We start from the raw sequence: 26,852 nt of genomic DNA, 5'->3' as shown, positions 1-26,852 counted from the left end.
TTTAAGATTATTAGGATATTGTACAGGTGGCCAAATTATTAAAATATGGTTTAAATTCAACATTCATGCATTTTCATAACATGTATTGGGTTTTAAAGTCTGGAAGCCACATGTCAACACTAGAAAACACAAAGCTGGCTTGCTGGAAGTTCAAACATTAAAGGCCACTTTCAAAACATTACAGACTTGCTACACAGCATCACAGCTGTGGCAGCAGGCTGCTCTGCAGAAACGCTTAGCAACACCCCCTAGGTAGAGGTGATGTAAAAAGTCATGGCAAGCTACTTTTCTTTCAGACAAGTGACCATTTCTGTGAGCATTACAGCATCTCTACCCCATATTGATTAAGTCATGACCTTTACCAACTGATCTTAACGCTAACTTGAAGTGCACGCTGCAAGTGTAATGCAGAGTGAAAACTGAAGTATACAAACAAGTGCTTTTGATCCTGTTTCTTTGTTCATAAAGTACCAGGAAAGCTAAATGGATGTGGTATTAAAGAGCCCTACTTACCCCTACTGAGTAAGACTCAGTATTTATTCCTATTTTGAGCATGTTGCTTCTTAATGAATGAACAGAAACCTCTTGCTTGACACGCTGACGTGGTGCAGAGCTCTGGGGATGCAGCTGGGAAGTTTGGGTCCCGGCTGGAAGGAAGTGTATGATTCACACCAGCATGTGCAACATGAAAACCCACTTCTGCAGCCTGTGGTTTTACTGGGCTGCTCTGAAGACCACAGAAAGTGGTTTTTAGCACAGGAACTTTTGCACCTTCTTTGGGGGACACACTAGCTACACTGCTGCAAGGGAGAAGAGAAGGGCAGCCATACTCTATTCCCTCTGTCCCATGGTGTATTAGTGGATGCCGTTACCACAAGAAGCAACCCCACAGAACCACCTGAGCTCTTTGGGTCTGAGATCTCAGCTAGCACATCTGCTGCTTTACTTCCTAAAAGCCAGCATATGTCTTTGTGCTTCCAGGCGATCCCTGCAAAGGCACAATCCACAATTGGGAAAGGGAATACCACACATGTGAAGGGGAGCTGGCATGACACTCGGTGCAGGGGAAGCCTCATGCTGAGGGCCCACCTGCTGTGAGCCATCCCGTTCATAAATGTTTTATTTTCCAACACACATAATTTTGAGCACATTCAGGGTAACCACATCAAGTACGGGACTCTTACTGCTTTAAGTAGAATAACGTCAGACACAGCTGAGCCTGAATCAGAAGAGTAAAAAATCATCTCAGAACTGAGCCAATACAAAGTTTGATCTCCAGCATTGACTTGTGGAGGACAATTATTAAATTAATTGAAAAAGTTAGTGAAAAACTAAAATTTACACTAGCCTTAGAAAGCAGCGCTGCCACAAATGAGCACCACAGAACAAACCAGCCTGCAGTTTTGATTAAGAAAAGCAAATAATAGGATTATTGTCCAGTAGGACACAAGACAGCATTCAGTTAGAGCCAACAAAATCTTCACTGAAAATTATGCTAGACAAACCTGCACCATCCAGAATTATCTTTACTTCCCAGACAGGGCATCAGCTGGGAACATGGGGATTCATACTTGGTTTTTACTCATAAGATCTCTGCAACAAGCCTTGTAGGAGACTAAGTCCACGTTCATAAAGACAGAAAATGTTCTCACCGTAATACCTGGATGGAAGTCTATTTATAAAAACCCCACAGATTGAATTATTTTTTGTTAACCCCCTCCCCCTACTAAATTTCAATCGTTGTTAAAAGTAAGTACTCCTCACATACAGCTCAGAGAAGTAGAACATAAAAAAGTAAAAAGTGTAAGGGCAGGTGCTGAATCGCCTTTTCTGTTGAATCCACTATTGCAGAGCACCTCCTCACACATGGCACTACAAGGTTCTCTCAAACGTGCTTGGTTCCTGCCACTCAGGAAAAAAAACTCAACAACCTGATGGAGCTACGTTGGGCACTTGTCATGAATGAGATTTTGTTACACAGCTTTGGTTTAGCAGCAATTTAGGATTTATTAATATTTTTGAGATAGGTCACAAGGTTAGGTTGTAAAATTTTAACAGTACTTTATCATCAGCCAATTTAACAGAGTGATTCAATGGAATTTGTTACAATCGAATTTGTGACAGTTAAAGATTCGGAAATGGCAAGGATCACCCAAAACTTAGAGTGAGGTTGCATACAGATGGACATTAAATCAAATCTCACACACACACACAGACAGATAAAACAGTTCTGAACCACAGAGACAGACAAAATAGTTCTGAACCAAACTGCAAATGCACACGCACAGATAAAACAGTTCTGAATCAAATTTTACGCCCCCCCAGACAGAAGTTAACCTATGATTAAAATTTCCCTTTTGCGAGTTTCATGAATTACCCACTCCTATGTGCCAGCATTCACAAACAGATGGTCAGTGAACCTCGCGAAATTGGGCCTTTTAAATCCTTGTGAAATCATCAACAGATGATTTCCAGTCCTTGTGAAATCTACCCCGAGAGGCGTCCCAGCTCAGGAGGAGATACAGTATTTTGTACTTGTTCACTATACTTATTCTGCACAAAAAAAGTATCTTTTTCAATCCAATTTGGAAGCGAGTTAAGCAGAGCAGCACAAAGGCATTCTTTGTGACCTGCGAGAACGTTACTCATGGCAGCAGGGAACAGCGAACCCACCTTACACCCTACTTTTATTTCACAACAACTGTCTGAAACCCTAATTTTATAGGATAGTCAGTGCTAAGGTTTTCTTTACTGTGCTCTCCCCTTCCTTACTGCCTGCCTCTGTTCTCATACAACCTTCCAGCTACAACCTTTCTACTCACAGGTTTGCTCTTTTTTAAGCAAGGCTGTACGTTCACCATTCATCTGTTCAGCGATCAAACTGCTGCCTTTAGTAATCGTGACTCTGTTATGTTCATTCCCCCTTTTGCTAATTCCCTATGAAGCAGCAGATCGGCTTTAAAGTCTACAGAGCTGATGGAAAAAAGGTGTCTTTTGTTTCCCTTCATGAAAAGGGATCCAAGCCCACATTGCACCTAACAGAAGAATTCAAATATCAATCCTGAACATAAGCAACATAGTGGGTTTAGCACATGAAAGGATGCTGTAATCCTCTGATTAAAACACAGAGGAAGAACCCATAGCCTTTTCAGTAAATGATTATGTTAAGAAACTGCCCTTTGAACGTACATCACCATCCTTACAAAACATTTTCTACTTTAAAGCAATTACCCAGGCAAGTACCCAACATCCCATACAAAGAACATTTAAACATTGGGTTATACAACTATTTGAAAGTGAAAAACTTGAGACTATAGCCTGCCATTCAACCTTTAACTTTCTTCCACATGCATACTGTTGGGGGTCTATGGTGTTCTTCCCTCACTGAAGACATCTCGGGATACCTTGCTATCAAAGCGAAACAAGTGCTTTGCATTTTTATCCCTGCAAGTTAATGGTTTCCCACAGTATCGTATGGAATTCTCAAGTACTTTTCCTCATAAACTATTCTAGGGTATCTATCAACAGCATCTCAGTGTCTCCTATAAAGTAAGATGTCGTACCTCAAAAGTTTACCCTTAAGTCTTACCTCAAAGCTCTGACCTCACTCGGTTAGATAGAGGAGCACATTAATGTTGGTTGCTGTTACATGCAGCAGCTGTCAAAACTTTTAGTCTAAAATATTTAAAGGGAAAAAATGCAGACCTGATTGCATTGAAAAAAATCATTAATCTCTCCTACTTTCATTTCATTCTTAGCTCATTCAGATTTTTCAATGTTTTAGACACGGAACATTTAAAAAAATCAGAAATAACATCTGAGGTTGAACAAAATGCTTGCCTTTTTAAAAAAATCTTTTTCATTAACTGCAACATTTCAAACATTTTCAAGTTTCACTATAATAATTCCACTTCTACTTTCAGCATCCTCATCCAGCTTTGTTCTTACAACTCATCTTGTGAGCACTCAACATATCAGCAAGTCAGGTTCCAGGTACCTCAGCTTGTTCACCCACAAAATATACAGATACCAGCTGCATGTCAAATTGTCATTTACAGAGCTTGCCTAGCATTACTAAAGAAACTCTTGCCTCAAGTTGAGGCAGAAACAAATTCCTCCTTTATGGGCCATTAGAGTACTCCCTCAGCTCAGTTATCACACTCTCCAACACAGACGAGAAATGAAACCAGCAACCTCATCCTGAGCTTTCTCCTCTCCACATGGTTGTAATTGTGACTGCCCTTTAGCAGGGTAGCTTTATCCAGCAAAAAGTGCCTAACATTATAATAAAGATGCAAATGTCTTCAGGCATTGAGTGGGGACTGAAAAGTTCACAGAGCAACTTCCAGGATTCTCCTAAATTTTGCCTACTTGACTTCCCAAATGTTTTAATAGTTTTTGGCATAGAAATTGTAAAACTACATCTCTTAAGTGAGGTTCTTCCTGAGGCTTTGGCAACAAAGCAGTTTGCAGGGTGGAGCCTAAGATATTTGCTGCCAGTATGAGAAGGCTGGAGTCTAGTAAGACTTAAACTGTTTGCTAGAACCATGCAGTAAGATGAGGAGACCTTCACATAGGAACAGGGGAGAGCCGTGCACCACGCACTGGCATCAAGGAGGGATTGACAAAAGAATAAAGCTCTTTACCTCATCTCTTGTTATGCAGTGGGAACACAGAGGTATGTGAACAAGGTTCAGGGAGCATGTTACTGGGTAGGAGGCAAGCAGTCACTGAAAGCAACCTTCAGGACATGAGCTCCAACATCCCCTGCTTTAGTGCCACAAAAGGCTTGGGCTCCAACAAGAACATTTGGGCTCATGATTTTGTGCATAGTACTGGTGTTTCTGCTGATGGCACACAGGAAGGAGAAATTGTACAGCAAGGAGAACTGGTACATCATGTAAAATCCAAAAGGAACATAATGGGATAAAGAAGTGCTCAGGAAGCAGAGCAGGGCATGACATTTTCAAGCTGGATTTTCAAAAGACTGCAAGAATTTTATTACGAGAGTCATTGCACTGTATGTGACCACAACAACCACAGGGAAAATGAAAGCAGAATAGCAGCAATATTGCTGTTTTGGGCATTCAGACATGGAGGTTTTGTAACAAATTCAAATAAACCCCCAATTTCCTGGCTTGGACATTACTTTCTAAATATGTCCATGCAATCCTGTATTCGTACACCTATGACCTGAACTGCACACACACCAACATGTTACAAGCCAAAAGCTAAGGAGCCTCATTAAAGAGCACCATGATTCTAGGACTTAAGAATTAGGTCAGGCACATCACCTTTCAGTCAGAGCCTTCGAAGAAAGAGAGAAGACATCTGCCTACCAAATATATTCTGCAGCATGATAAAGCAGATTAGACTTGAGAAGAAGCTGTGTCCTTGGTTTGGAAGACAACATTCTTCAGTGGAAGACAGCTCAGTGTCATCTGAAAAAAAAAAAAAAAAAAAAGGGTAGCAAGGGGCTTAGAAGATTAGAAAACTGGAAAAAGAAAACTCTTCCAGTCTAACAGTTTATCTGGTTTCATTACTTGCATTTAGCCCTATACCTTAAGGAAACAAGTCTTACATAATCACATTTCAGACATGCAGGCAAGAGTGCACTTCTTCCCCCAAAGCTTTTGAAGCCATCCGCCACATTTGACAAAAGTTTTAAGTTTATATGGCATGCACATGCCCTGACTTATATACTTTCACACCAGAGAGAACTACTACTGCACAAAGCTCGACCTGATCTGTAACTTGGATCACAAGAATACACCTGGATACGCAGGGTAAAACCACTAGCTTGGTAGTATCCAACAGAAAAAGCACAATATCCTATGTAAACATTTCCAGCTATGGAGAGCTATCACACCCTTTGAAGCAAGAATAATTAGCCTTCGTAGCACTCTGCCAATACACCAGTTTTCAGTCTTTCTAATTTCATCTTCCAAGTTGCTGGGGTGTTGTGTTTGCCACTTTTATTCAAGGTGTTTAAGAGTATTCTCACACCTCAGCATAAACCCAGGTAGTAAAAACGTAATTATATTTCAATGGATAATTGTTTTGAAACATTGCAAACTGCATGGGTGATAAAACCAATACTAGAAGTGTACTTACAGTTCCTGTAAGATCTTGCATATTTATTATTAAAGATATTTCTCATTATGTACTTTATTTACTATGAATCAAACACATTCAGTACGCAAGTAAGAAAACGATGCAGCCAACATGTAACTCTTTCAGAATAACAGAATTCTCAGGTCAGATCATGCATACAAACAGGTTTTAATTAAAATGCTGCACAGAAATGGAAAAAAAAAAACCCAGAAGGAAGCATGTCATGCACTTCAGAGTTTGTTCCAAAGTACAGTACCACTTAAAGCAACAATTGCTTGCTTATCTGTAGTTGTATTAACAGAAATTTAAATCAATGTCTTAACTGATATGCAACTTGTTATCCACATCAAGAACCACTGAAACTGCGATGCAGGGTGCAGTTAAAAATTTCCAAAACCAGAAGTTGTAGAGGGCCTGCTAAAGCCAGGAGTTACTTGCTTCAGTGGATGTTGACTAAGCCAACCACTTTCAAATGTGAAGGTATGACAGTTCTGTTAAAGTAATACACTGTTCAGAAAAGTCCACCAGGCATTCAGCGTAAGTCAAAGTTAAACTTAGTAGAGAATTTTGAAGCTGTTATCCTTTTGTTCCAAAAGGATAAGCTACATGCAATTTAAAGATCTCTGTGCAGTGACACCACCAGTGAATTACCTGGTAGCAAAAGAAATATTATCTTTAACACCATTATCTTAAACAAAATGTTAAATTAAACAGAGGTTAAATACAAGTCAGAACTGCATGCCAATCCTAGTAATTATTTTAAATACACTGCTGAAATTGTTACCAACTTTCAGGGAATTTTTTGAGACACTTCAGAACTTGGAACTTTTACTTTCCTCTAAAAATCACATACTCTGCATATGAGATCCTGTACTATTCCTACTGTTGCCAGCAACTTGGAGTTTTAAAGTGGATAGATTAAATCAGTTTGCCCTGGCAAATCCAGCTGAAGCAGCTTGCAAGCCTATCAGCCCATTTCACCGGGAGAGGTTCCCATCGCTATGAGAGCTCTGACAGCAGGGAATGTTCCTGCGTCTCTACGGCTCCTGCTCAAGGTCTGAAGCTGAAACTGCCAAAAAAGGCGAGCTCTCAGCAAGGCACTCCAAGTGGAAGCTGCAGCATCTGAATGTGGGCACATGTCTCTTCCTGCCAGATCTGCAGGCAGCAGCATCCTAAACACCTGTGACCATCTACTCAGTGAATCCAAGTCACAGCCCTTCCATGCAATTCAAAACAGCTCCACGTTCCTGCCTCTTACTAATTCGTAAAGCAAGTTTAAGATTATTTTCCACTAGTAAGTCTTTTAAAGTATTTACCACGCTTTAGTTACTATATTTTATATCAACACATATAAAAAAAAAAGTATGTGCATACATACACATGTATGTATCATTCATACATACACACACAAAAAATTATAATATTTATGTATGCAAAAAGATGCAGGGCATATTTTCTTCATCACAGACAAATCTTTAAACAGGACTGAATATTAAGAAAACTTTTGTGCCTCAAAATAAAAGTAAAAAATAGTGTTCTCATTAGATATAGACAGAATTCCTTAACTGCATTTCCTCTTTTACATTTAAAAGGTATACATTTAGGTAAGACAATCCCTTCAGGAGGAGAAAAAAAAGTTGTTTTCCATATTCAAGGTATCTTTCCTAAAATCGCTCCAGAAGAAAGTCTCCCAAGCCATGCAGAAGAAATGTATGTGTTTGTAGCGATGAAAAGTTAACAATAAGAAAAGTAACAATAATGAGTGCAGAAGTAAAGATCTACTGGAATTTATTCCACTTTTAAGGAAGCAAATAAAACTCCAAAATGTACGCTGCAGAAGAAAGTGGAGTTCACAAAAGTGCAGTCTGTGTCATAAATGTCCTCTTTAGATATAGATATTACTGTGAGTTTCATTGGTTGTCAGCAACTTCTTCAAAATCTTTGTGCTTTCAGATGCATCCTAGGAAAAGGAAGAGATGACGAGCATTAGCTACATTGCTGGTAATGAAACAAAACAAAAAAGCCTCATGGTCCTCTACTCCAATTTTTATTACTCTGAATACCAGTTTTATTAAAATGTTAACTCTGAGCAAAACTCAGGTGTTCTGAATGAAGATATCCAGAGACCTGCTAAAGGCTCCAAAGGAATTTGCAGTTCAACCCTAGAACCGGATTTGCTAATTTGCATTCCTCCTCACTTGTATATGAGGAAGAGCCTGCGTATTTGCTGTTGTTTTCCTTCAGAGTTTAAACATTTCTGTACTAGTCTGTTAGACTTATTTAATAGACCAGTATAAGCTGTAATGAAAACTAACCTGCAATTACCATATTTAAAGCTGAAATAAATACTTCAGTACACACAAACCTCTTCTGTCATTTAAATCTAAGTTCAATTGGCAAAACTGAGGAGAGTGTTTTGAACCAACTATACTTCAGTTAAAAACATTTCAGGAAGGAGCAAAACATTCACTTTAGTAGCATAATGCCATGACTTCACAGCTGCTTGATTAGAGCAAACCTGTTAAGAATCATCTTTAGAAATTTAGTCTTTTAATTCCAGAAAGAAGTTATAGGTCAAAATAAATTTCTTAAGAAGCTTTCACGTATGGCACAAGACAGGTAGATACAGAGCTAGAACAGAGTCATCTTGCATATGGATGTACATATAAAAATAAATAAAAAAAATGTATTTAAAAGATTTTAACACGAGACACATCCAAAGGAAACTGCAGCTTAAACAATCACAAGAAATCACTCCCCAATATACTAGTACCACTACAAGAGCCTGAAAAGTTAAAATGAAGTTTTGAGGGAAGCTGTAGATCCATTATTTCTAAGCAACTTACAAACAGACATTACAGCAGGTACTATACCAGAAATCATTGCCCTTTGTCATTAAAGTCTGTATTTTTCTGCCTTTTCAGGTGGAATCCTCATAGGGGCACATCAACAGCAGAATGCAAGAGATGAAAGACAGACAAAAATAGACCAAACCTCCCATTAATTTTACCTTGACTAAACTCTTCAGGATTTTAGTAGAAAGCAGAGGCTTGAACGCTTCAATTGTAACTGTGTCCAGTTTGATGACATCAGTGTAACACTGGTACAACACTGCAGGAATCTGCCATACCTGACAATAACTCAAAACTAAATACAAGTCAAAAGAAAACATATGTTACATTCAGCAGAGCAGGAATCTCAGTTATGTAAATAAACCCACATTTCTTCTGGCCAGAACTTCAAAAGCATGAAAGTTTATAAATTAACTACTCAGGAGCCTGACTACTAGACCAGCCATCCCTCATTCCCCAGATATACAAGAAAATAAACTACCAAAAATTAGTAAAATGCAGTTGGTATTTCTTCCTTAACTGTAAACTGCATACAATTGGTAAACAAAAATAATATGAGCTTCTGTAAAACAACAACAACAAACAAACAAACATAAGAACTCAAACCAAAGTGCGAACAAGATAAACTTTTTCTAGAAAAATCATCCACTTTCAGCTCCTGCCAGACAAGTTTTCCCTCATGATGCTACCACTAATTTGGTACTGTATAATGAAAAGCCTGGGGTTTTTATTACATCGCATAATAAAACTGAATCTAACTTTTACATGAGGTCAATCAGTAGCATTGTGAAACCTACTTTACCTGTAATATGCAGAAAGCACTTTATAAGCCTTAGTTTGGATGCTCAGATGAAAGTAACTCTTAATAAAACATACTTAGTTCATAAGTAAAATGCCCCAAAAAACCAATATACAGTACGCTTTGTGAGGCTATACTGAAGAATTTGCTAGTATTTATGTCCCATGCATAAGGAATAAAAGGATTTGTGGGTAGTTTTGAAATTTGTCCCTGTTTTAGAAGGCAACGTGTAAGATGTCAAACTGTTAAGAATTCATTTTCAAAAAGCTTACTGGTTAGCCCGTTCACATAAGTAAGTAAAAATTCTAATTGCAATGGGATGCTCTTCAAAGTGAATTTTGTGTTGCTGCCAGCAGCCTTGTAAATAATTGGAATTGCAAAATACCAGCAGCAGGAAGATCTCGCACAATGTTAGGTTGTTCCAGCAGTGGGCAGCAGACCGGCTCTTTGAATTCTTTTGTCTTCAAGGCTTTCAGAAATGGAGATGGAAGTGTTAAAGTGGATTCCTGAGTTTTATAATCAGCTACAGGACACGTTGAAAGTATGGTTACTTGCAAGCCCTCCTTTCGCATACAGCCAAAAACCTGAAATAAAAATGTTAACACATAAGCAAAATTTATCTTCTCACAATACAGCATAAAACCACAAAGATCCATTTCAATTTCAGTGCAGATGGCGAACGGCAGTTTAATTCGAGTTTGCAGGACTAACTAAAATTTGAATCGCAACCTTCAGGTAGAAATTTCACATGCGTTGCTCTTAGGATGGAGACAAAAAAAAAAGAACAGCTAACATATTTACCAAATCTATTGATTTTCTTGAGAGGCTTTAGGTTTTCAGCACTTTCTATTCACCTGCAAATATATTAAGACTTACTATTTTTACTAATGGTGATTGTAGAAAGAAAAAGGACTCCAAATAAAACTGGGCTGCTTGTAACAGGAAGCCAGCTTGCTAAGCTGCAAGACATTTGCAATTTAAATCATGCTCCCCAGATGTTCTACAGTACTTTAAAAGAGTCTTCATTTTAAATACTCAGATTTTATTTAATTATATTCAATTTGAATTGAGAAAGAGAACCTCAATTTTCCCAGTCTTCCTCAAAGAAGAGTTTCAAAAACATTGTACAAAACATACTTTTGGATCCATTGCATGCCATCACAAAACACCAATGTGTTGCACAGTGTTTCCCTGTTTTTAAAGAACCTATGTCAAAATAAGCAGAAGCATGATAAACCTGCACCTTCCCTTTACACTGTCCTCTTCAGATTTATGATCAATAAGGGAATAGGGAATTTGGTAAACATTACAGAAACACGCCTGTTTCTGTATATGGTACCAATCACAGAAGGGAAGCTGACTGTTCCCTCACATCAGTGTGTTACCACTGTAATATAAAACTGATACAACTTTTCTGAAGCACAAGTATTTTCAATTTACTTTTCTGGAAGGCTGGTATGCATTACTGCAAAACTTTAGTCTGTATGTTCTCATTTTGTCAGTGATCACTTACTGAGGAAACATATACAGAAGTAAAAATCTGACTCATGGAGACTGGAGATGCTCAGTGAATCAGAATTGATGAAACACACAGAACAGGCCTGTAACTCACACTAAAAGCAAAAGACTACCTGCACAACATTTCTGCTGTACATTTAAAATTACCAATAACCATGAAGTCTGAAAATACTCAAGAACATTGACCTGGTAAAACTGTACATTCCTACTGTTCATAAACACCCACATTTGAAATAACACATATGTGCAAACAGCTGGGAAAACACAAATTGGGAAGACAGCAAAACCACAATCATCTTTCTTTTGTAATCCCAGTTTAAATGAAGCGCAAGAATACATGCAATACGGCAAACCCAAAATGTTTTAGGTGTTAGGGCTTTTAAAATTCAAATTGAACCATAACCCCCCACCAAAGTGAATTAAACTCTTCAGCAAGCCAGGGAACCACAAAAGGCTGGTTTTCCACAAACTTGGGTCTGAAAACCCTGTATTGTTCAGCAAAGTTACCCCAGTTTTCCATCCTCTTTGCCTTCCCATAATCTCTACTGAGATGCTCATATAGTTCTCCCTCGCAATGAAGTAATCCTTCTCATGTGCTGGCTGGGCCAGCTGGCAGGCTAGACTGAGCAGGTATCACTCAGCTCAGCTGAGGACTTGTTCTCAGGGGACACACCGCTTTTTATCTCACTCTTTGTATCTCTAGCCACAGTCTTAGATAACTTCAGCGTAACATAATAGCTTTAGAATCTCTGCTTGTTCATGAGATCAGCAGAGATTTAAAGGAAGGTAGGTTAGCAGACAGACAGCAAGACAAAATAAATCATACTTCCCTGAGGCCAAGCAGTGACCCAAATCCATAAAGACAATCAACAGCCACAACATTCCCCCTCAGCTTTCTCTTATTAAAATCAACATGATGATATTTGGAGGGACCTGAATGACTGAGCAGCATTTGTGTACATGAATGATGCTGGGGTAAGGCACTTAGTGTACTAAGTCTATGAACAAATGGGACATATACTGCTTTGGAGGCACCTTCCTTTAGAGTTCCTCCTTGTAAAAGGAACAGAACACAGCCATTAGTAAAGATACCATCCATCATGAGTTTCCCAACAGGTTTGTCTGGTGATCTTCTGGCAACTGTACAAACACAGTTATGTTATTTTTTAAGGAAGGACTCTCCCAGAGCTGAAATAAGCCATAGAAAATTTAAGCCAAACAGCAAAAAGGTTTGGAAAGTAGTTAAGGGCAACAAAATTGTAACTGTCCAAAAGAAGCGTCGTGGTTTAACCCCAGCCAGCAACTAAGCACCACGCAGCCGCTCGCTCACTGCCCCCAACCCAGTGGGATGGGGCAGAGAATTGGAAAAAAGTAAAACTCATGGGTTGAGATAAGAACAGTTTAATACAACAGAAAGGAAAAAAATAATAACAACAATAATAAAAGTAATGATAAAAGAATTGGAATACACAAGTGATAGCATAATGCAACTGCTCACCACTCGCCAACCAACACCCAGTTAGTTCCCAAGCAGCGATCTGCCCCCCCCAGACCAACTCCCCCCAGTTTATATAATGGGCATGACGTCACATGGTATGGAATACCCTGTTGGCCACTTTGGGTCAGCTGTCCTGGCTGTGTCCCTTCCCAGCTTCTTGTGCCCCTCCAGCCTTCTTGCTGGCTGGACATGAGAAGCTGAAAAATCCTTGACTTAGTCTAAACACTACTTAGCAACAACTGAAAATGCCAGTGTGTTATCAACATTCTTCTCAAACTGAATCCAAAACACAGCACTATACCAGCTACTAGAAAGAAAATTAACTCTACCCCAGCCAAAGCCAGGACAAGAAGTAATTGCACAAAATTAGTAAGTTACAGCAGATACAACTGGCAGCGTGTAGAAAGGAATTTCACAGAATCTGCGGATAGTAAATTTGTTCATCTGCTGAATATTTAAGAAAAGAAAGCCACAGGGAAAACAGTTATTTACAACACTGTCATGTTTAGAATATCAGAGAGGAAGAGGCACTTACACTAAGTTGAAGATCCCCACCCCTAAGATTTCATTGCTCAATTTGTTGTCTTGCCAGTTTTACCTTTTCGAGCCACTGGAATTGTTGATCCTCAGCTACGTAGCAACTACACTGGCACAACAAAACCTTAAAAAGAAAAAAAAATAAGTTGCACAAGCAAGTGGTTTAAAGAGCACAACAACAGCTCATAATCACATGTAAAGATGATGTGACTGCAGCCAACAACTTGTTCAGTTTTCTTGGGCTTCTTCAACTCTTATTTCAACAACAATTTTCCATTCACAACTGATGTGAAGCAATCAGGCTGTCATACATATTCTTTGTACTGAACTTCACACACCAGAACTTCAAATAGTTTTAGTGAGCATAATGACCCTTCAGATTTCTGATGAGCTTAATCCAGAATACTGCAGCCTTAATACTTTGTTTGCCCTGAGCAGGGCAGGGGTTGGATGAAGGTTGCTCTCTTTTTCAGAAAGCTAAAATACAGAGAATTCATGCATGAAGTCACTTACTGTCGGATCTGATATTAATCGGTAAAACAAACAGAAAGAATCTGTTGGGAGGACAGTTGTTGTGTTGGATGTTCGACACCACTCATTCCACAGCTTCACAACTCCAACTACTTCCCAACATACAGAATCCAGAATAAAAGACGACAGGAAAGCTGCAAAAAACAATAAAACTGTTAATTTATGAAGAATAAAATCTCTGTTCTACAGATAAATACCAGAACTGAATTAGATTATTTCTTTGCAATCTCAAGCTTAAAAATAAGATATTGCATTTTTTTCGACATATGTTTATTGACCAAATCCAGCAGAGATCAGGAATGTGAGTAATCTCACCGTATCAAGACTTAAAGAGCATTTCTACATATAGAGATCCCTACATCAAAACCACGTATTCTTAGCAATCACATCACGACGCTCAACTCCGATTCCTTTAGTATACACTAAGGAGGCAAATATTAACTCTCCAATACTTCTTGACATACCAGATATAACAGATTTCTCAAAAAAAAAAAAAAAAAATCACTGAACCAGCAAGGCAGAACTATTACAGTGGCTCTAGGAAGCAGAGACATGAGTATGCATGACTTAGTGGCAAAAAGAGATCCCAAATCAGCTGTTCCTAAATCAAATTCCTGTCAAAAGTTACTGTTAAACAGAAGACAGATCTAAAATATCTATAACTACTTTTCAAGGAAAAACCTGAACAAAGAAAAAACAAGCTAGCAAAGTTAACTTCAATATCATCTAAATGTCATCTAGATGCAACTTAAATGTAAGGAAGACTTAAAACTTCTTTATATCCACAGGAAAACAGCTATTAAAAAACTCAAGACTCTGGTAAGAGTGTGTGGGAAGGGGAGAGGGTATTTCAAGACTCTAGGCCTAATGAGTAAGTAACCACCTCAAAAGAGGGAATTCTGAACAAGTGGGGAATTAGAATATGAAAAAGGGACTGACTAATCAAGAAAAAAAAAGTAGTAAAAAAAAAAATCACTGTTCATTAAAAAGTAAAGAAGTTACATCTTACTGACCCATAATTTTACGTCTTTGACAGATCCCTATTTCAAAACACTAGACTGCACTGAGCAACGTACTAGTATTAGAAGGAAACTTTGCCAATTAACCAACAATCTAGGAGAGTCTACCAAACAAAAGTCAGATAAAGGAAAAGGGGGGTTGTCCCAACTAAAATCCAACCCCAAAACAAAATTTGCTTCTGCCCTTCAATTGACCGTGTATCAGTTTACCGTGATCTGACAGGAAGAATAAGCAGCTGTAACAGAAACTGTGTTTTACACGTACAGACTAACTTTGGCTTTCTCCAGACGGCTCAGCTGCCTCCGGGTTAAAACTCCGCTCCCTAAACGAAGGGCTGGACACCTTTAGGACCATTCTTACAGCGAAGACCAACGTTAAAAGAGACTACGGCAAAGGGAGCGTCCTGGCCACTTACGGTTTCTTCCAACCTCCTGCTTTCTCAAGTTTAGCCAACAGCAAAAGAACAGCCACGTTTTAGAGTCTGAGACGGCCTGTCCGCGCAGTCTGAACCACCCACCTGCAGCGTTATGTCCTATCGCTACTATAAATTTAGAGCAGGCAAACGGCTCGCCGGCAGTGCTTTCCGTAGACGCGCCCGACTTCACGGTCCAGAGGACGTCGATCTCCCTGGCAAAAGAGGCGGAGGGAAGTGGGGCAGCGCTCCCCACAGCCGGCCCGGCCCGGCCCCCCCGGAGGTCCGCCGCACCGCGGAGGGCGGCCGTGGCGCCCCGCGGGGCCGCTACCTTTTCTTCTCCAGCTCCCTGCGGATCTCCCGGTCCTCGGGCGTCTCCTCGCGGGCCTCCTCCGCCCACTCCTCATCATCCACGCCGGCGCGGGACGGCGCCACCACCACCTCCCCGAAGAAGGTCGCCATCGCCGCCGGCCCGCCGCGCACCGCGCCTGCGCGCCGCGCCGCCACTCTGCTTCGCCGCCACCACCGAGTTCCGCTCCGCCCGGCGGCGCTCTGGCCCCGCAGACCATAGAGCGGGCCTCCGTCCGCTGCGCGGCCCCTCCCGCCCTGGGAGCAGGCCTCGGCCCTCCGGCGCCGGCCACCGGCGGCAGGAGGCTCCGCTCCGAGGGGGGCGGGCGGCGGCGCAGCCTCGGCCAAATACGGAACGCTGACCGATTGAAATTACCTGGACGATGAAAGAACTGCCTTCTGCAGGGCTTAAAAAGGGCCAGTTTTGATAAGAGTCAGCATGCTCATTTAAATAAACTAAAAAAATTAATAATTTCAAACTCACAGAGGGTGAAAGAGTACAAGTCCCTTTCCAGTTTAATCATTTCTCCTCCTACAGACAGGTTCCAAGGAGCCAGTACGTATAAAATCAGGAAATACAAAACAGCATTTGCTTTGCTTAGAAAATAAAGTGTTACGGTCCCTAGGCCAGTAATTCCCTCTCCGATATATAAATACAGAGGCCAGAACCTCCTCCCCGCTTTCAGGGGTCACCACGAACATGTAGCACGTAAGCGCCATGCGACAGAATGCAGCATCTGAAGAAGGGCAAGAAAGAAAACCGTCGTTTTAAATCTAAGCCTGAATTAGAAATACAAACCTACCAGCCCCATTTTAGCTGTTAAACTTAATAAAAACTCTGACGTTCACTTAAGAGCTCTTGTACCAGTATTTATTCCTATACTGGAAGTTATACTCCATAGAACATTGATCATAAGCAGCTGCTGAGCAATGCATTCAGTTTATGGATAATGTAAAAATACCAGTTGACTTACTCTCTTTTTAACAATGTTGCCCATAAAAGAAACACAAAGCCACCTCCAAGTTCCATCACTAAACACAACTGTGTTATTTTTTAGAAACCGACTTAAAGAATTCAGATAAACACGTATCCTGAATTTACAAAATTCCACTGTATTATATTAAGGACTCTGCTCTAAATAAAATTCCTGGGGCAAGAATGATATAAACCAGGTTATTTTCATACTTCACATAGAAGTTTTAAGGAAAAAAAAAAAATTCTCTACATTGAGATAACATTCTAGACGCCAAAGTGACATGATGGTAAATACACACACCTTTTGGCACATGATACCAGTGACGTTGTTGGAGAAGTGGTTCTCACTAACCGCTGGTAAGCAGCGTGTGGGACACCCTTTTCCACTACTTCACTTCCGTTTGTACAAGCAGTTCTGGCATTAATGACTGTGATTGTGCAGCTGCACTGCCTGTTGTTGTTTTTTTTCCCAAACCCCTTCCAGATGCTACTACCCATCCAATCTGCTGCAAAACTGATTCACAAACTTGCTATTTCAATTAAAATGGGCTGGGTTAGCATAAATCTAATATTCTGACATATCTCCTATTGAACAACAAGATCAGGAATCTCCAAGTCTTACTAAGTGTGAGGAAGGGAACCAGCAGAGCAGAGGGAAGAAATCTACAGTGGTGACTGGGAAAGGAGCAGAGATCACCAAGCGCCTGGTGTTGGACTGAAGGCAGCGATCGTGGGGCTTCCACCAGCACAGCTCCAGGGAAAAGCAAAGTAAGAGCTTAGAGGTGCTGTGTGTTCTTGTAATTGATATCTGGCCAACCAAGAATTCACACATTTTTCCTGGAGAAATTTTCTCCAATCTTCTACGCAAGAATTATTTCTTGTCAACAACAGCCACCTCGAACATTTCAAAAACAGGAGATGTACTGCAATAATCAGAAACTGATAAGGTTTAATCAATGAGAAGTCTAACATTAAAGCACTTAAAAAATTTAAATATGGAAGAACAACAGAAATGTAGCAAAAAGGTCTGGAATGTAAGAATCCTGCACCTCAAGCTTTTCACGCATAAAGAAAACAGAACAAGTGTTTTTTTTGTTTTTCTATTTTATAAAGAAAACACACAAAAACCCTTAGGCCCAAGAGTTCACCTGCATTTCATATTCTTAATTTTACAGTATAGAAGTCACATTAATGATGATAGTACTACCTGTCAGCATAAACCCTCTCTTCACCAGCACCAATATGCCTTTTTAATTGGCAAATATGCTTTTTTACACTGGTAACTGGTTCTAGTTGCATGTTATCAATAATGGAAGTACAGAACATTTAACATCTGTACTAACACAAGTTGTAAAGTTATTAGCCTAGTGACCGTTCATTACTCTTTTGATGCATTGCTAGCATCCGCCAGATTTTTATAGTGTATAGTATTATTTATAAGCCTGTTATTATTGTATATGATTTCATACAGCATTAGAGATGTTTGAAATCTGTTCTTGAATGTTGTATGACCTAGGTAGTATTCCATTGCAGCACCCATAACAATAATACTCAACATACTGCTATTAACCTGTTGCGCAGTGTTTTAACATTTTTTTTAACTCTTGTTATATGTAATAAAATACCAGTAAAGACAAAAAATTGCCCCTATAATGAGGCACATTTTGGCATCTGTGCTAAATGCTGCTACATGGGCAGGCAAGTGCAAGTCAAAATATGAAAAGGAGAAAGTCATAATCTAATCACATTCATAACTTTTTCATAGAAAAATATAAATATATTCCCTGAAATGTAGGACAAAGAAAAGCCAGCATCCATCATGAGTTCTAGTGCTATTACCAAAAAAAAAAAAAAAAAAAAAAAAGTGGGCTGGCTTTTCCTTTTAAGGTTACGTTTCACAATCTACATCATCTAAACTTCTGTCATCATCATCATCACAATCGTCGTATCTCACAGTCCGTCTACCACCATTCCGAGTTCTTATCTTAGAACGCCTATTAGCTCTTCTATATTTGGTGTACTCCAAATCTTCAGAGTCATTTTCTTGGTTAGGTTTCCAACGTTTCCTTCGCTGGGGTCTTCTGGAAGGCTTAGGTAAATTGGAATTGGTAATTTCTTTTCTAACCATTTCCGATTTCCTTTTCCTCTTTCTTGTTTCTGTGGCATCACTATAGATACTGTTATCAGTTCCAGAGTCTGAATCAGAAGAACAATTGAAACTGGCTTTTGAACTTCCTGCAGTCCCAGGTGCTTCCACATTCTCCGATACTGAGCTTTTTTCATCTTTCTTCCCTCCTGTTTCAGATTCTGCTGTTTCTTTGAAGTTATCCAATAATTTTGATCTTTTGAAAGCAGGTCTACATTTTTTATTTGATACTTCTCTGATATTTTTAGTTTCATGTTTAGCTAAGTCAGAATCTACCTCCTCTTCAGAGTTGCTCGTATGATGGTTGTGGGCTGAAGTTGACTGACTAGAACTTCCCCAGTTTCTCCCATTTGCCATCCTGTGGTTTGTGGAATTCTCTTCTGAAGAGTCATATTCGAGATTTTTAAGAGCTGCAGCACAGACTGTTTTGTGTGCCTGATTGTGGTTATCATCATTCTGCTTTTGAGTCACTTTTATCTCTGCCTCAGATTCTGTTTTTTCATTCTCAGACTCACTAATGTATTTTCTCTTAGGAGCAGATGATTCAGGGCAGGAAAGTTTTTTTCTGCCAGAAAGCTGTTCTTTCTCATTTTCAGACTTCAAGCAAGCATCTATCTCCAAGCTGCCAATCAGTTTCTTCCTGGATGCTGCAGACACATTGCCATGAAGCTGCCTCCTGTTCTTTTTTACTGTGTAAACACTTTCCGAGCTTGATAATTCTTCCTTTGTATCGCTCATTATCTTAATCTTACTAGCTGCCAAAGTGGCACATCTGCGTGGATTTTTCTTCTCAGTCACATTTGACAGCTTTATGTGTTTCTTGTAGTTAATGATACATGTCCTGCTCCTGAGCACTTTTGCACTTTGTCCAGTCTCCTCAGATGTTGATTCTACAAAACAGAGATTTAACAGTTCTTTTTAATAACTTACATTCCTGAAATTACTTTATTAAGCACAAACACTACCACCTTTAATAAAATACACAAAAGCTTTTTTTTTTAATTTCAACTGTGACATGCAATTTACCTTAAGCTTTTACTAAAAGTACAGTCAGCCAGTCCCAGGGATGCTTTTAACTCTCAGGACTACTCTTTTGCTTTGAGATAATGAAGAGGTGTGAAAGTAACATTCTTTAGCATCACTCTAGTAACTAGCTTAGAAATTACAAATCACCTAACTTAATAAACAAATGCTTTCATATTACTCTTACTTCTATCATTAGAAGCTATCATTTTCTTACTAGAATGAACTATCAAAATTATTACACATTTTAGACTTTCTTATTCTAAAAAAGAGATTGTAATATTTTATATAGACACAAGCCCCAGATAGATTTCACAATTTTAGCATTATTTCACATACACAGAGAACAATTAACCTGTCTGGTTCCTTAGCGACTTAAACAGTAAGATTGCTTCTAACAGTGAATCTTCCATTCAGTATTTTTAATATAGCACTTGCTTCTTATGTTGGGTTTTAAAACAAATATTCATTCTGTAAATAATATGAACAATGCTACAAAGATCAATGGTTTAAACTTTTATCTCCTAAATTATACAGAATTACTCACAGGTATCAGTAAAAATTAAAAGCAGAAATTCTTGAAGTAAATTTATTTGCATAGGCTTCATTAAAAAAAAAACCAATAAAATTTTGCTATTTTAGCAGAAATGTGTTTTGCAAAGTTAGTTTTCCCAGACTGTTGTCCATCTTGTATTCCTTTGTAGCTGTTACTGACTTTATGAGCAAAATAGATAAACATGTACTCCATTAAAGCCTCTACGTTATATTAGCCTATTATCTCCTGATAATAGTAAATTTTGTTCTACCTTAAACTCCTTACTTTTGATCATTCTCTACCTGTACTCAGCAAACAGAGGGAAAAATCATGGCAGCTGCTGTATATCTGCAGAACGCTAGAGGAAACTAAATTTAGGAAACTAAATATTGTTTCAAGTAGAAGTTTGGGGAAACAAGAGGAGTTTATAGAGGGCATGCTCTGTCATCTTCCTTTATGGAGGGATGAAACAAGCTCGTGTTGCTAACTTTGTTTCAACTGTCTGAACTGCTAATGGCCAAATGCCTTCTGAGAATGACAGCCACCCAGACACAGGAACACTAGCCTGAGACTTAAAACCAAGTAAGGTTCAGTTCCTTAACCACAAGTGTTAACACTGCAAGTCATTTGTACTCTCTTGTTCCCCAATTCCTCACCTGTGAGGTAAGGACAGGGCAACATTCTCCCTAAATTCTGACAAGAATAAATGCAATGAAGATGTATTATTGAAAGTTTAAAAAAAAAAATTATGGGACACAAATTCCAATGTCCAGCTGGAGTACCAATATTAAAAAACTCTTCAGATACCAAATCTGGTCATTATTTCAATGTAAATCCTTTTATGTACTAAAATATATTCCTATTTTGACATTTCCAAAGGATAATTAATTTACTGTCTTTTCTAACAGTTTCCAGAAATTATACATGAACCCTACTACTGTTATTATTTGTACTGTGTGATTTTATGGCCAAAACATAACACATTTCTGCTGAATATTGCATAATGCTGTATAAAAGGTGAACTAATTTACAGATTAAAAAAAAAAATTACGAGCTAAAGCTTAAATTATATACTGTCCTCCAATACTATCAAGTAGACATGTACACAACATACAGCTGCTGCCCTATAGCTATTAGGAGGTAAGCCTGAATAGGCAGGACCAAAGAGCTTTAACATGGTAAATTACACTTGAAACAGGAAAATACTTTAAGTAAACAAAGTGATGTATCATAACATACCAGTGGTGGCAAACGACACACAAGTTACTGGTACAAAGAGGCATTTTGACCAGTTAGTAAGCATGGAAATGTATAACCCAACCTTACATCTGCTTTGAGCTACACTCGAGTTCTAGAAGGGCAGTTTGGAAAGGTGGAAAAGTCTGCCCAGCCTTAAATACTGAGTGCTAACTTAATCCCCTTTGGCCATCTCAAGAAATAAATGTTTAAACCTTAAAGATATTACCTGGAACTATTCCCAGAAAGGCAGCTAAACAAAGAAAAAATAAAAAGAATGCACACAATGATTTTGGCCAGTTTTTCACAGTAACAGGTGCTTAGGTGTTTATAGATGCATGTTTTGAGAAAAAAAGCCTTTATCATCATAAACAGATTATGTGTATTTTCAAAGTTTCAACAGCTAATTCCTAAGATGGAATGCAAGACTAAAGTGTAAAGGAGTCCAGCCTTTATGCAACACACTACCAGAATATTAAATCTATACATTGTATATAAAATCTTAAATTGGGACCAAATTTGTATAAAGCTCATCTTATTTTTTTAATTAAAGCTTTAATTAAAGCTTAATGAAACTACACAATGAACATCCTGAATTAAATGCTGCAAAGGTACAAACAGATTGCACAGGCAGGAAGAGGGAGGATTAAACAAACTCCGCTACCCACAAAAACTGGGAGAGCATTTAAAAGAAAGGCACCAAGATACAAAGGCCTTGTCCATCAAGTTTACCATTGTGACAAGCTGTCCTGGAGTTCATGCCATCAAACTCTAAACCTGAAGTCCAGGCTGCAATACTGGGTAGAATACACAGCCACACTTCCAGTCAACTAATCTGCACGGTGTACTGCAGTCCACAAAGTATTTCCCAACCCTTATTGACCAACTATGCAATTTATGTGAAAACTTCTAGTTGTTTGGGTTTTTTCCCCTCATATATACAAAAAACATGCTATATACTATAGATCTATAATATATAAACTACATTAGATAAAGTATAATATAAATTACAGTACTATATATACACCATGTTTTATATATTATACTATATAAGTAGTGTATATATATTAACATATATTAAAAAAAATAACCAAAGCAAAGTTTCCACATAATTTGCTTAGCTGGTTAATTGTGTATATATAGTTTCTAGAGAGAATATGTATTTATTTGAAAATAGGTATTATATAAATATATACGTGCCTATATGTAGGTATTTAAATAAAAGCATGCATATACTACAGCAGTACCTAACAATAACTTTTAGAAGTACAAACAAGTTTAGCTTCCTATTTACAGTTAACAGCCTCCTTAGAACAGAGCAATGCATGCATCAGTTTGGCAAACCACAGTAAACCAGGCTGTGCTAATAGCACATCTGTTGTTGCATCTATTGACTGTTGAGGAGAAAAATGAGCTAGAAAGGGCATCTGCTAATTTAAAAATAATTATGTGACTACCTGTGGTAATATCCCAAATTAAATTAAAGATTAGATAAACTGAAATAGAAAATATTGTGTTTTACAGTAAACATTGTCCAAAGCTAGCTATCAGTTCATATACAGGACAACTAATGTTTCAACAAAACATCAGGGGGAATAAATCACAATGTAAAGAAAACTAAATGCCCCAAAGTTAACTGCCTATAAAGAACACTGTATAGGACAATGATATATTCCCCTTTCACGTGAAAGAAGTCTCAAACTTGGCCCTACATCTTTAACCATCCTGGTTCTGCGCACACTGGAAACATAACATTAAGAAGTTTTTTAATAAGTTAGCAGTATACTGAGCCCTTTTGGCAGATGACTGTGCAATGAGACCCAAATGATGCAAGTATTCATTACTGTATTTTATCCTTACTGACTTCTAAAGAGCATACTTCATGGCCTTGTAGAAATTTAGTGATACTTGCTCTTGCTCCATACTCACTTTAGGGATTTCCTTTAGACAGGGTCTCTTCATTTGATTTAAGAATTTCAAAAGGGCAGCAGCTTAAAAATTTTTCTAACACAAAAAACCTGACATTGTACTGTCCATGCACCTCAACATTTGGGTGCTTAGACAGGGCAGGGTATGTTAAACATTTTGTATGAAGTAAGACTGTTCCATAATAAATGAGCCCCCCTTAAAGCGAAAAGGTGGGTATTAAAGTAAAAAATATACTGGTTTTTTTCTTACTGATTCTCATTAAAATCTTCGGTAATGTTATTATGATCATCAAAAAAATGCAGCCCTTGGCAACTAACTGATAATACTTATTGATACTTGCCAATGCTTGGCACCAACTGCACATGGAAAACAATGCTGAATTTGTTTTTATGATTGGCAGTTTCACCTAGTGGATGAACACTGATTACTAAAGAAGCTATGGCCCAAGTAAAATGATGAGAATTAACAAAAAAAAAAACACCAAACGAAAGAATCCAAAAAGTTTAAGAGAGAATATGTGTGTAAGAGGAGTTTTGCTCCAAGTAAGAGCTGGAAGACAAATTAACATTTCACACCCATGGGCATAAAAGGTGCAATACAGCAGAAGCTACAGTTTAACCAGAGTGTTAAAGAATTGGCAAGAAGAGAAACCAAATTTTCATCAAGCTTTAAAATTCTACAATATAAACATTTAAAACATCCATGTTACATTCGAAGGACAAACTAAAGAGACCCAAAGCCCAGTGTTGGCTACCCAGTGTGACAGCTTCTACAGATTTCACGGGAAATGTTTACACAAAAAGTGTAAGGGAAGTTTTTAAAATTAACCAGTCTTGTTTTCCCCTTAAAAATGAGGTGTAGACAAGTTTGATAAGGGAAACGTTACCAATTGGCTACTCCAAAAGCTACAAATTCCCACAAGATGAAGTATTTGTACAAATACCTTCCCTTTTTGCTGTACTAAAAGTCTCTTCAAATATTCTGAAAGTAATGGTACAAGTCTCCAAAACCAACCCCCAAAAGTTTTAATATTTGACTCGGGAGTTTTGACATATGGAGCATGTTCAAGTAAGATTTTAAATTCTATAAAGCTATTAAAAGATCCCCTCCCCCCATTTCTCTTAAGTTTTAGAAAGTGACTATGGCAACATAGTTCTGACAAGTCTAGAGTTCAATAGCCCATTACAGAACTCAGCAGCTCTTCCCTGCTGCTCCTCAGGTCCATCTGGCATCCTTGCACATTGCTAATGTTAAAACATTAAGAAAGGTTTTCAGTATGTTTAGCAACTATAAATACTAAGATCTTTTTAGTACAACAGAAATAAGTATTCCTTGAGGAAAACTGTCAAGACTGATTCATCTCAAGAGACAATCATGTTCTTCTCAAGATCTTTAACTGCTGCACTACAAGTGTGTATCAAAGCCACTACCTGAGAGGGCACAAAAATGTGAAACAATCAAACATAAAAGGCTGTTAAAAATTTACTCAGTCTGGAAGAAAAAAAATACATGCTGTCAAAAATAATCCTTTCCACCACCTTATTTTTTGGCAAGGCAGCATTCAGTTGACACTGAACACTGGAAAGGAAGCAGCTTGGACACAGAAGGATTTTACTCTTTTACAATGCAGTACCGAAGATGCCTCTTTTCTCAGTTGCCAAATAAAGTGATGTAGGAAGTAACTGAAAACACTGATAGGAATTTTTGCTCCAAAACATGGCAATCCTCAACTCTGATCAAATATTATGTGCACCGGAAAAGTTTAATTCTGTTTTGTACGCTTGGTATAGAATACAACCAACCACCCCCTTGAGCTTGAGTACTTTTTTTTCTTTAATTCCCTTAAAGCCTTTTGATAACTATTTGCAGGGCACCGAATTCCTGTAAACCCATGTGTTAAGGCTAAACAATGCAGACTGCTTGCTTTGAGGGAGGTGGGTGAGGAAGACTGCTGGGAAAGATTAGTCTTTGCACCATAATAATAAAACAAAAGCTATATAATGAAGTTTTGAAAAGAAAAAGAAATGCTATGTAAAAATGTGTGCAACAGTTCACACAATGCAATCCTGTACATTGAACATACGCATTTTTCTCTTTATGATAACTGTAAGTCATGAGAGCTCTCAAAGCCTGAGAAATTTGCTTTACTCATTGTAAAGCATACTGACAACTTGCACTTGAAGAAAGTTAGATACAGAAAAAGCTAAGGATCCAGCATTATCTATTGCCACTTATGGGTATTCTCTCAATTCAAGTCTTTTAAGAGTGTTTAAGATCTTTCACAAATTTTTTGGGGGGGAAAAAAAAAAAACCAAACCACAAAAACCCCAACCACAGTTAAAATTCCGGAGGAGTTTTTAGAGGTTCATAATCTGGTCTCTGTGATTCAGTGACAGGTTTGGAAGGATTAGACCAAACACCAATCTTTGAACAGTCTTTCAAATTCTAAGTCAGGACCAGTCCCCTAACAATATGAAGACACATAATGGACAGAACCTGTTTTAATAAATCTTAGCATCATTCTAATAAGCTTAAAAAAAAAACCAAACAAAACACAACAACAAAAAAAAACCCACAAAAACAACCAACCCCACAAAAACAACCAACCCCAAAACAAATCTCCAAATCATAACACATCAGCCAGCACACACAAGCATTTGAGCAATGGACAAAATTATAGAAAAAAAACAAAAAGCAAAGAACTAAACTTTTTGAAACAAGTAGAATGGTAAATCTTGCTCCTGCAACTATCTGGAATTTCTGCCATTCAGTTGGCTGTTGCTAACTGGTTCTTCTCATGTAATGTCTTATCAGTATGATAATGTAGTTAGAGCAGTGACATGATGCTTCAATTAGATACAACACTGCTTAGACACCCATGAATCTATGAAACTAAACCAAGCAAGGAACCTCCCCCCCAGAACCACCCAAACCCCTGTATGTTAAATGTGGGAAAAGCCAGACCATGCATCAGTACACTACCAATGTAGCATCAGAGTGCCTCTCTGTCTTAAGGATGCTACACATCCCGACAGAATAAAATCCAAAAGTCAAATCAAGTTACAGGTTCCAGTGTACACCATGGAAGTAAGAATAATTAAAACACCTTTTGATCAAATTCATTTTAAAAGACTATAAATAAAAATCAGGTTACTTCAACTGAAAATAACGGTTGTCTGCTTTGGTACAGAAAATTGCAACAGAAAATTAAGATAATCTGAACTAAGTACTATTACTTTACCCACAAACTCAAGGTAACAGGACTAGAAACCAGAGGGTTTTCATTACTGAAATTCTCAAAACAAGGAGCAGGCCAAAGAAAGAGAATGTATTGCTCCTTTTGAGATTTTCTGCTACCTTGAGCTGCATACCATAGAA

At 38.3% G+C, this 26,852-nt stretch overlaps 2 protein-coding genes across 4 annotated transcripts in view; both read right to left on the bottom strand.

Moving 5' to 3' along the window:
* Positions 1 to 479: 479 nt before the first annotated feature.
* On the bottom strand, positions 480 to 15,764 carry PSMG1 (proteasome (prosome, macropain) assembly chaperone 1). Of its 3 annotated transcripts, XM_010580320.1 has the most exons (9): positions 15,613 to 15,764; positions 15,387 to 15,496; positions 13,832 to 13,983; positions 13,380 to 13,442; positions 10,151 to 10,349; positions 9,125 to 9,261; positions 8,017 to 8,074; positions 5,340 to 5,441; positions 480 to 647 (listed from the first exon to the last, which is right to left on the bottom strand). In XM_010580320.1, the coding sequence occupies exons 1-9, from the start codon at positions 15,741 to 15,743 to the stop codon at positions 496 to 498; spliced, it is 1,104 nt and encodes a 367-aa protein (XP_010578622.1). In that variant the 5' UTR covers positions 15,744 to 15,764; the 3' UTR covers positions 480 to 495. The 3 variants fall into 3 exon arrangements, with proteins under 3 accessions (XP_010578622.1, XP_010578623.1, XP_010578624.1); XM_010580321.1 differs by lacking the exons at positions 480 to 647; positions 5,340 to 5,441 and having other exon boundaries at positions 6,327 to 8,074; XM_010580322.1 differs by lacking the exons at positions 480 to 647; positions 5,340 to 5,441; positions 8,017 to 8,074 and having other exon boundaries at positions 9,130 to 9,244.
* A 1,777-nt stretch (positions 15,765 to 17,541) lies between these two features.
* Positions 17,542 to 26,852, bottom strand: part of BRWD1 (bromodomain and WD repeat domain containing 1) — a 64,882-nt gene continuing 55,571 nt past the window's right edge. Inside the window, exon 41 of the mRNA XM_010580315.1 lies at positions 17,542 to 19,641. Coding sequence (XP_010578617.1) covers positions 18,494 to 19,641 — 1,148 coding nt within the window. The 3' untranslated portion in view covers positions 17,542 to 18,493. The remainder of the gene's footprint in view (positions 19,642 to 26,852) is intronic.

The sequence above is a fragment of the Haliaeetus leucocephalus genome, unplaced genomic scaffold (assembly GCF_000737465.1).
Source record: "Haliaeetus leucocephalus isolate CR32 unplaced genomic scaffold, Haliaeetus_leucocephalus-4.0 Scaffold702, whole genome shotgun sequence".
Lineage (NCBI taxonomy): Eukaryota > Metazoa > Chordata > Aves > Accipitriformes > Accipitridae > Haliaeetus > Haliaeetus leucocephalus.
Note: the sequence above shows the minus strand (reverse complement) of the source record. Positions and strands in the feature narration are given on the sequence as shown.

Coding starts and splice junctions, on each gene's coding strand:
- PSMG1 (XM_010580320.1), bottom strand. CDS start 15,743: ATGGCGACCTTCTTCGGGGAGGTGGTGGTGGCGCCGTCCCGCGCCGGC. Junction 13,984..15,386: donor GATAGGACATAACGCTGCAG/GTGGGTGGTTCA, acceptor TGTTTTTTGCAG/CTTTCCTGTCGTCTTTTATT. Junction 10,350..13,379: donor AATTCCAGTGGCTCGAAAAG/GTAAAACTGGCA, acceptor TTTTTATTTCAG/GTTTTTGGCTGTATGCGAAA.